At 37.8% G+C, this 10,602-nt stretch overlaps 1 protein-coding gene across 1 annotated transcript in view; it reads left to right on the forward strand.

The window, feature by feature from the left end:
* The first annotated feature begins 6,281 nt into the window (after nt 1-6,281).
* The window catches only part of FGA (fibrinogen alpha chain), a 7,786-nt gene continuing 3,465 nt past the window's right edge, over nt 6,282-10,602 (forward strand). The window contains exons 1-5 of the mRNA XM_011959760.1: nt 6,282-6,407; nt 7,481-7,606; nt 8,067-8,250; nt 9,388-9,533; nt 10,130-10,601. Of these exons, the coding sequence (XP_011815150.1) occupies nt 6,354-6,407; nt 7,481-7,606; nt 8,067-8,250; nt 9,388-9,533; nt 10,130-10,601 (982 nt within the window). The 5' untranslated portion in view covers nt 6,282-6,353. The remainder of the gene's footprint in view (nt 6,408-7,480; nt 7,607-8,066; nt 8,251-9,387; nt 9,534-10,129; nt 10,602) is intronic.

A 10,602-nucleotide genomic window follows, 5' to 3' on the forward strand; every position in this document is an offset into this window, starting at 1 on the left:
ATCTAAGTAAAATTTTTATGTAAAACCTTCCATTAATATAGGGCCCAATAAATACCACAGATAATTAAATGGATCTTGGTAATTGACTTATCCCTTTTTTTCACATAATTCCTTGTTTGTGGAAATTCCACATGCCTTGCAGATGATATTTCTCCAGTTTTTAACATGTCACTGTTAAATCAACACCAACCAACAGATTTTGTTTGCCAATCTTTAATAGAAGAATCACAGGGAAACCAGCCTAACAATGTGCTGAATATCATGGATTTAATAGGTACAGTGTGAGAATGAATCCATGTTGCTGATATTAATACATCAATTGATTATCTGTATAATGGTTTTACTTTTCAAAACTAGCATTTAAGTTTTAATACGTGTTAAGTGCAAAAAATTAGTAAATCTAGATCAAGCACATTATAGGCAAGATAAATTAATCTTGAAAAATGAATTATGTAATTGATATTGCAGTAAAAAATGAAAAGCGATAAAACAGTAAGAAAAACTCAAAGACTACTTTCACCTCTCTTTCTCTCTCTCTCTCTCCACACACCCCCCCACCACACACACACTTATAACTACTTAATGAGAACTTGATTAAAAGTGCTTAAGTAAAAGAACATGAAAATCATTCCTAAGGATAAAAAAAAATAATTATTATTATATTATTGGAACAGAATAGATCTTAATCTCAAAAATGATAAAAAGTTATTCAATTAAGTGGTCATTAATCTAGAATTAGTTCAACTATAAAAAATAAGGTGGGTGTCTTTCCTGAATAAAGAGATTAAAGAGAAATACAGTGTGATGGAATAAATCAAGATCACAAAAGGCTTTTTTTTTTTCTCCTCACTTTCTTAAGTGCAATTCAGAATCACTTCTGGGTATTAAGGAAATTCCTATTTTATCTCTGCAGCTGTAACTTCTGGGGAAACCATTTGAGGTCAGGAAATCGATGAGTTCTGAAAATAAACATTAAACACTCCATTAGTCACACCTATGTAAGTCCTAGCAGTTCATTTACCTTTCACAGTAAGCATCTTAGTAAAGACAAACTTTTGCAACACCCTTGAGATGCACGAGACAAATAGAGAAACTAAGATACACAAGCTGGTAATCCCAGATACTTAGGCAGCTGAGGTGAGATGAGCCATTGAGCCCAGGGAGTTCAGGCTGCAGTAACCATGATTGCGCCACTACACTCAGCTTGGTCAACAGAGCAAGACGCTGTCTCTGAAAAAAAAAAAAAAAAAAGAAAGAAAAAGAAAAAACTACAGAAAGTTAAATAGCTTTGCCAATGTTGTCCAATGAATTCATTAGATCAGACTGTATTTATAAATGCCAAAATCTTGTAAATTTTCATAATTTACTCATTTCAAAATGTAGAAAATAATTTTAGTACTTTCCAAGAATGCACTTAATATTGTTTTAGCAAAATAGTTCCTGCCAAAGTACCATTATCTTCTTGTTATTAGGATACCAAATGTCTTTGGAAAGAATGTAGAGATTCATGTAGATTTTTATGATAGATGACACAAGAATTTTTCAGAAATGTCTTGTATTTTGAGACCTGAATTAAATATTTTAAAGAAATATCTCACACAAACAAAACAGAGAGCAATACATAAATGATATATCACTCTGCTGTGTTTTCCAACAGAACTCAGCATGTAACGTACAGATTTTTCCATTGTTTTATATTAGATTAAACCATATGAAACTGCAGATATTATTGTTTTGACCTACAAAATATCAGGTTTACATAGTTTAACTTAATTCTCAGCTGTATAATGTATTTGACTTGCTCGCCAATTGTGAGCAACTTGAAGGTAAAAGACCATACATTATTTTCCTTTCCATCTTAAGCACATAGTATGCAGGACTAGAGAAATAATATATGTAGGGTAAATGATTGCTAAATTTAGACAAATGAGTGAATGATTGAGCTGCTCTCAGAAATCATTACATTTAATTTCTAGTATCCACCCAGGGTGAGACAAATACTCCATTCAAAATAACGCTGTCATTTTGTTTTGTATTTTTAAGTTGCATTTATACAACTGCAAATATCTAGATAACCGGTTATATATTTTACTTTTCCTGTGCAAGTTGTGATGAGTAGATATAGTTTAAAACTGAAACATATAGCTATAGAATTTCTACTCTTTCTGTTTACATTATATACCATACAAATAAAGCTATTAAAACTCGTAAAAACTATTCCAGTCATGCTAAAAGTTATGTTATAACAAATATGTAAATTCATGCTCTTAAATGTTTATATTAACATTTATACTTAAATGTTTATATTACATTAACTTAAAAAATATAGATATATCAAACATCCTTCTCATTAGAGCTAAGGCAAATAGGATGTAGTTATCTATAGGAAAAAGACAAACCTGGTGCAGTGGCTCACACCTGTCATCCCAACACTTTGGGAGGCCGAGGTGGGTGGATCACCTGAGGTCAGGAGTTCAAGACCAGCCTGGTCAACATGGTGAAAACCCGTCTCTACTAAAAATACAAAAAATTAGCCAGTCATGATGGCGGGCACCTGTAATCCCAGCTATTCATGAGGCTGAGGCAGGAGAATCGCTTGAACCTGGGAGGCAGAGGTTGCAGCAATCTAAGATCGCGTCGTTGCACTCCAGCCTGGGTGGCAGAGCAAGACTCCATCTCAAAAAAAACAAGAAAAAAGAAAAAGGCAATGCACAGCAGATTATAATTTAAGCAACTGAAAATTTCTTCAATCTTTTTTCCAGTTTTGCACTTTTAAAGATACCCTTATTGTCACATGCTTTTTAGAAAAAGATACTCGTATTATTTGTTGCCTATTAATTTGCATAGTTTTCCATCTAAACAAAACCTACTCCTCCAAAGCTTACAATACAGCCTGTTCATGGGGCAGAGAGCCCAGCCTGGTGAGCAGCCTTCAGTGTGGGGACAAAGAGTGACCTACAAAAGTGCCTCATTAGGGACTCCTGGCACTAGAGTCAAAACAAGGGAACATTTTATCATGTAGCATTGGGATATTCTAGGAAAAATAAAAGCTATTGTTTCTAGAGCTCCTGCTGTGTATGGCCAACATTTTATATATACCATTTTACATAATCTTCACAGCAATCCTGCAAGACAAATATCGTCATCCCATTTATAGCTCAGAGAATTTAAATAGTTTGCCCATGTCACTTAGCTGGAATCCAGGCCTCACATGCTGGAAAGCCCACCATGCATTGCCACCACTGTATGGTGACAGCCTTCCATTTCTCCAGCAGATACTGAGCAGCAATTGCTCTATGCCTGGCATTTGTGCTAGTCCTTGTGCCTTGGCCTCAGGAAGCTTAGTGTAGACAAGACACAGAATAAACAAATACCTTCCCAAATACACCTTTTCCAGGAGTTATAAGATACAGTATGGAAAAACCAAGCAGGGTCAATGGAATGACATGCAAGAATGGCAGCTCTTTAGATCAGGTGGCCAGAGAAGGCTCTCTGAGTAGGTGCTCTGTGAGCAGAGGCCAGGATTAAGAAAGGACGTGAGATGTGCTATTCTGAGAGGCAAGGATAAAGCCCTAGGTGGCATCCTTGGAAACAGCCTGACATGGCACTAGGGTGGTGGCATTCAACCAAATTGTTTCTGTTAATTAACCTTCAATCAGATTACATTCAACTGACTCACCTGAGGCCTACCAGGTTACTCTCGGGAACTTCTTTGCTATATACCATGTTCACCTCCCAAAGGTGGCACTTCTTGTGGGCAAAGGAAAATGTGTGCAGAGATCAAGCCTCGCCTTCCTAGCTAAGCCTGACATTTTGCCAGTGCGGTGTTGTGAGTGAGTATAACCCAGCTTTTCATGGAATCATTGCCCTGTGGAACCTGGATGGGGCTCTGGGTCTTCCTCCTTGCTCTGCAATTAGCTCTAGAAATCATAGCAAGCTGCCTCAGGGGTGAGGTTGATCAGACAAGGAGCCTTCCGTAGAGCAGACAGTGCATTGCCTTGCACCAGGGCTTCCAGCCATTTTTAGAAAGCTTCACACGTCTGCAGTGCTGGGGGAGGCAGCCAGGCAACTTCCCATCATTGGAACCCACTCATGCTTTCTTGCTCAATGAGGGCCCACACCTTTTTGAGAGAATATAAAGACCAATAAAACATTTCAATTCTCAAGTTTATGATCTACTTGAGGAGACAGACAGTACTCCTACAATGATAAATGCCATTAGTGGTGCACACTCTAAGGAAGTATGAAAGAACATGAGATTGCTTTTAATTGGACATTGAATCAGGTACCCTGCAAAATGTCTAGCAAAGAACGCAAGACTTAGTAAACATTCAATACACATTAGCTATTACTCTTATTAGGATTGGCTTCACACAGGAAGCAGAATTTGAGGCAAGGTAGGATTGCCAGATAAAGTACAGGATGTCCAGTAAACTTTGAATTGCAGATAAACAACAAAAAAATTTTAAGTGTGTCTCAAATATCACATGAGACATACTTATACTAAAATAGATTTGTTGTTTATCTGAAATTCAAACTTAACTGGGACACCCTTATTTTTATTTGCTATTTGCACCAACCTAATACATCTGGCAAATCTAAGCTGAATTTTTTTTTTACTTTTATTGAAGTATAAGTGACAAATAAAAGTTGCATAATTTAGGTTGTACAGCTTGATGTTTTTTTATTTTCCTTCAAAGGGGAACTCCTCTCTGATTGGTGTTTTGATACACATAAACATTGTCGAATGATTACCACAATTAATCTAATTAGCACATAAAACACCTCATATCGTTACCTTTTTTGTGTGGTGAGAAGACTTAAGATCTACCTTTTTAGCAAATTTCAAATATGCAGCACAGTATCAGCAACTATAGTCACCATGGTGCACATTAGACTCCAGAACTTACTCATATTGCATAACTTTGGCCAACATCTCCCCCATTTCTCCTATGCTTCAGGCCCTGGCCACCACCATTCTACTCTTTTCTTCTGTGAGTTTGACTATTTTAGATTTCACATGTAAGAAAGATCATATAGTATTTGTCTTCCTTTTCCTTTCTTTCTTTCTTTTTTTTTTTCTTTAAGAGGGAGTCTCGCTCTGTGGCCCAGGTTGGAGTGCAATGGTGAAATCTCAGCTCACTGCAACCTCCTCCACCTCCCGGGTTCAAGTGATTCTCCCTGCCTCAGCCTCCCGAGTAGCTGGGATTACAGGTGCCCACCACCACAACTGGCTAAGTAGTATTTGTCTTTCTATATCTGCTCATTTCACTTAGGATAATGCCCTCTAAGTTCATCTGTGTTACTGTAAATGACAGAATTTCCTTGTTTTTCAGGGCTGAGTAATACTCCATTGTGTATATATACGCCACATTTTCTTTATCTCCTCGTCCATCAGTGGACACTTAGGTTGTTTCCATATCTCGGCTATTGTCAATAAAGCTGCAATGAACATGGGAATGCAGGTATCTCTTCAAGGTCCTAATTTCATTTCTTTTGGAAACACACTCAGAAGTGAGATTGCTGGCACAGAAACAGGAAAGAAATGGTATTTTTCATGGCACTTTATGATCTCCCATAATTCACTGAGTACTTCCTATGTGACAGTCACTGTTCTGAGGGGTTTACAAGAATTAACTCATTTATTCTTCATAAAAGCACAGGGTAGCTTATCAGCATCCTTATTTTATAAATGAGGAAACTGAGGTATAAAGAGGTAAAGTAACTTGTCCAAGAACATAGAGCAGGGAAGTGGTGCAGTTTGGATTATGAACCTAAGATGTTTGGCTCCTGGGGCTGCTGTCATCTTAATATTTTAGATAGAGAAAAGTAATCTGTTCTAAATAAAGTTATAGAAAGTCTTCAGGGCCAGCCTATCATCAAAGTTATTTTTTACAAACCAGATCACCCAACCCTAATTTCTGCATAAAGTGAAATATTGTTTGCTAAATCACCAATACTGGGGGCTACAGCTAGCTTAACTAAGCAAATTCTGTATTCTTTCACATATAGAAATGTGGATATACCCTCCTATCCTCCTCTTTTCGTTCTCAAAGCCACCCTGTTCCTGGAATGTGAGATCTTCTCCTAATCGTTGGCTGGAGAATCAAATGCTACCTTTGCAACAGCTTATCGGAAGCAAACAAGCTGAGGGGAATTGAGCAAGAATTTCTGGGACACCAACAGCATCGGAGGAACAAAGGATGTAGAGGGAGGGTTGACTGTCTACACAGGACCAAGCCAATGATTAACCAAACCTCCTGCAGATTTAAATGGGATGGGAACTAGGAGTGGAGGCAATCCTTTCTTTCAGCTGGAGTGCTCCTCATGAGCCAGCCCCACCCTTAGAAAAGATGTTTTCCATGAGGATCGTCTGCCTGGTCCTAAGTGTGGTGGGCACAGGATGGGTATGGTCCTTTTCATTTTCTCTTCTTGCTTTCTCTCTGGTGTTTATTCCACAAAGAGCTTAGAGGTCAGAGTCTACCTGTTCTATGTCATGACATACTCTTAGCTTTATGAACTCCAGGCCTGGGAGGAAAGCTCCTGGATGGGATTGACACCTCAAGAATACAAGGTAATATGACCCCAAGAGGAAGATCTTAGATGGATGAGAGTGTACAAACTCACAAGGGAAACTTTAGCATCAGTCATTCAGTCTTACTACATTTTGTTTTGTTTTGTTTTAAAAAGGGCAAGAACTCTTTGCCATCCTTGTAGCTATAAAGCCTTGGTGCATTATAATGCTAGTTAATGGAATAAAACATTCTATGGTAAGATTTGTTTTCTTTAATTATTAATTTTTTGTTACTTGTCCGTAATAAACAGAACTTTTAGTTTTCGTACAGTTTTGCTGAAAGGTTATTTTTGTGTTTGTCAAGACAAAAGAAAAAGCAAATTAATTGTCTTTGGAAACATCTTTGCAGTATCAGAAGAGATTAGTTAGTAAGGCAATACGCTTTTAGGAAGTAATGGTATTCTTTTAGATTATGAATCCATCTCTAAAGGTTACATAGAAGCTTGAAGGAGAGAGGAACATTAAGTTAAGATAGTGTAGGTTTTTTCTACTGAAGCAGCAATTACAGGAGAAAGAGCTCTATAGCTTTCAACTTTCTTTCTGTCTGCAGTCATTAGTAAAAATGAAAAGGTAAAATTTAACTGATTTTATAGATTCAAATAATTTTCCTTTTAGGATGGATTCTTTAAAACTCCTCATATTTATCAAATGCTTATTTAGTGTCATACACAGTTAAGAAATTTGTACAATTTATCTCCTTTAATTCTCATAACAACTCCATAAAATGGGTCTTGGGATTTCCATTTGAAGACAAGAAACCTGAGGCTTGCAGAAGCCCTGTGGCTGGTGTCCTTAATCTTTGTGAGAGTGCCATCTCTTCCTGGGGACTTATAGGCATGCCAGTGTCTCCTCTTCTGGCTAACATTGCTGTTGCTCTCTTTTGTGTATGTGAATGAATCTTTAAAGACTGCAGACACTGGTGAAGGTGACTTTCTAGCTGAAGGAGGAGGCGTGCGTGGCCCAAGGGTTGTGGAAAGGCATCAATCTGCCTGCAAAGATTCAGACTGGCCCTTCTGCTCTGATGAAGACTGGGTAAGCAGTTAGCTGGGGAAGCAGGAAATTCCTTCCTTCTGTTGCTAGAGGAGCTCACAGGCTGACCCGATTGGTCCTAGACACTTTTTAAAATAGAAAATAATTTAATAGCTCCCTACATGCCAAATAAAGAAAAGGAACCTACTAGCAAGGGCACTGTTTAATTACCTCCCCAACTCTGGATCATTAGTGGGTGAACAGACTGGATTTCAGTTGCATGGTCAGGCAAAACTAGGCACCTGAGTATAGTGGCCTCAATTTCCTGGCATCTAATTTATGGCTAAGTGGAACATCATTCCAGAATTTCTCTGCAACCTCTAACTAGTCCTCTTACCTACTTTTAAGCCAACTTACCTGGAAGAGACAGGGTAGGAAGAAATGGGGACTGCATGGAAACATGCAAAATTATTCTGAATCCAAGAGATAGATCCTTACTGTAATTTTCTCTCTTCACTTTCAGAACTACAAATGCCCTTCCGGCTGCAGGATGAAAGGGTTGATTGATGAAGTCAATCAAGATTTTACAAACAGAATAAATAAGCTCAAAAATTCACTATTTGAATATCAGAAGAACAATAAGGATTCTAACTCATTGACCACTAATATAATGGAGATTTTGAGAGGCGATCTTGTCTCATCCAATAGTAAGTATTACATGTTTACTGCTTTGATTTTATAACAGAAACAACAAAAATCCTGAATAAATATGATATCTGCTTATATCTATGTCAATTTCATCCCAAAGTACTTAGTGTAGAAATACATGCCTTCATAATATCCCTGAAAATTTTAAGGGGGAGTTTTTGTTTTGGCTATTTTTTCAAAGTAAAAGATGTTAACTGAGATTGTTTAAGGTCACAAAATAAGTCAGAATTTTGGATTAAAAACAAGAATTTAAGTGTGTTCTTTTCAACAGTATATACTGAAAATAGGATGGGTCAAACCCTTTGAGTTGAATATTTTTGTTTCTGCCTTGCAGAGGTGAAAACTGAGAGGTCAAGGAACTTATTTAAAGACACAAAGCTGGGAGTTCAACCCTCAGACTCCACTGAGCTGATTAGGTAGATTTTTAAATTTAAAATACAGAGTCAAGCTACATCATTCTCAGAGTCTACTCATTAGGGTTAGGAAACATTGCATTCACTCTGGGCACGGACAGTGAGTCTAGGGAGGCCTCAATTTCTGAAGTTTTGCTTTGCCTTTTTACACCTTCACAAACACTTGACATTTAAAATCAATGATGCAACACTAGCTGGCAAGTGAGTGATCCTGTTGACCCAAAATAGCTTAGGAACAATTTCAGATCTATAGATAAAAAGAAAAATTCATCAGTAAGAAAATCCAATATGTTCAAGTCCCTTGATTAAGGATATTATAAAATATTTGGAATGCAATCAAACCAATTATTTTAACTCCAAATTACACCTTTAAAATTTCAAAGAAATTTCTTCTATATTTATTTGAGATTACTAATTGCTAATAGGACATCTTAACTGAGATTCATGGATGGCTGCAGGGCATAACATTATCCAAAAGTAAAATGCCCCATAGGTTTTGAACTCACAGGTTAAACTGTAACCAAAATAAAATTGGGAATATTTGCAAGCTAGCTTCTTTCTTTCTTTCTTCCTTCCTTTCCTCCCTTCCTCCCTTCCTCCCTTCCTCTCTTTCTCTCTTTCTCTCTTTCTTTCATCTCTCTCTTTCCTTCCTTCCTTTCTTTTGCTGGCAATTACAGACAAATCACTCAGCAGCTACTTCAATAACTATATTTTCTATTTCAGACCGTGATAATACCTATAACCGAGTGTCTGAAGATCTGAGAAGCAGAATTGAAGTCCTGAAGCGCAAAGTCATAGAAAAAGTACAGCATATCCAACTTCTGCAGCAAAATGTTAGGGCTCAGTTGGTTGATATGAAAAGACTGGAGGTAAGTATGTGGCTGTGGTCCCAGATTTCCTTGTTTATGAGTAGCAGGGAAAAGGAAGGCGTTAGTTATGCATTGAGTGTCTACTATATGCAGAGAAAAGTGTTATATCCATCATCTACCTAAAAGTAGGTATTATTTTCCTCACTCCACAGTGGAAGAAAAAAAATTCAGAGATATTAAGTAAATTTTCCAATGGTACATAGATAGTAAATTTCAAAATCAAGTGTTCAGTCCCTGTCTAATTCCAAAGCCCATTATGTCACCATGCCTCTGAGTCTTCAGCCTGAGTTTCACCAAGGATCATTTAATTAGCTTTTCCTTTGAGAGGGAATAGCACCTTACTCTTGATCCATTCTGAGACTAAGATGATCAAAGAGCATTCATTGCTTATCCTGACTAGCCATGCAATACCCAACATCTCTTCCACTGAGGGTGCTCGATAAGCAGAAAACAGAGAATATTAAGTGGTAGGTCTCCAAGTCAAAAAAAAAAATGAAACCAGTTTCCAGAAGGAAAATTAACTACCAGAAACTCAATAGACATAGTTTATGTATTTGTATCTACATTTTCTCTTTATTTTTCTCCCCTCTCTCTAGGTGGACATTGACATTAAGATTCGATCTTGTCGAGGGTCATGCAGTAGGGCTTTAGCTCGTGAAGTAGATCTGAAGGACTATGAAGATCAGCAGAAGCAACTTGAACAGGTCATTGCCAAAGACTTACTTCCCTCTAGAGATAGGCAACACTTACCACTGATAAAAATGAAACCAATTCCAGACTTGTTTCCCCCAAATTTCAAGAGCCAGCTTCAGAAGGCACCCCCAGAGTGGAAGGCATTAACAGACATGCAGCAGATGAGAATGGAGTTAGAGAGACCTGGTGGAAATGAGGTTACCCGAGTAGACTCCACCTCTTATGGAACAGGATCAGAGACAGAAAGCCCCAGGAACCCTAGCAGTGCTGGAAGCTGGAACCCTGGGAGCTCTGGACCTGGAAGTACTGGACACCAAAACCCTGGGAGCTCTGGACCAGGAAGTACTGGAACCTGGAAACCTGGGAGCTCTGGACC

Source organism: Colobus angolensis, unplaced genomic scaffold (assembly GCF_000951035.1).
Source record: "Colobus angolensis palliatus isolate OR3802 unplaced genomic scaffold, Cang.pa_1.0 Scaffold5, whole genome shotgun sequence".
NCBI lineage: Eukaryota > Metazoa > Chordata > Mammalia > Primates > Cercopithecidae > Colobus > Colobus angolensis.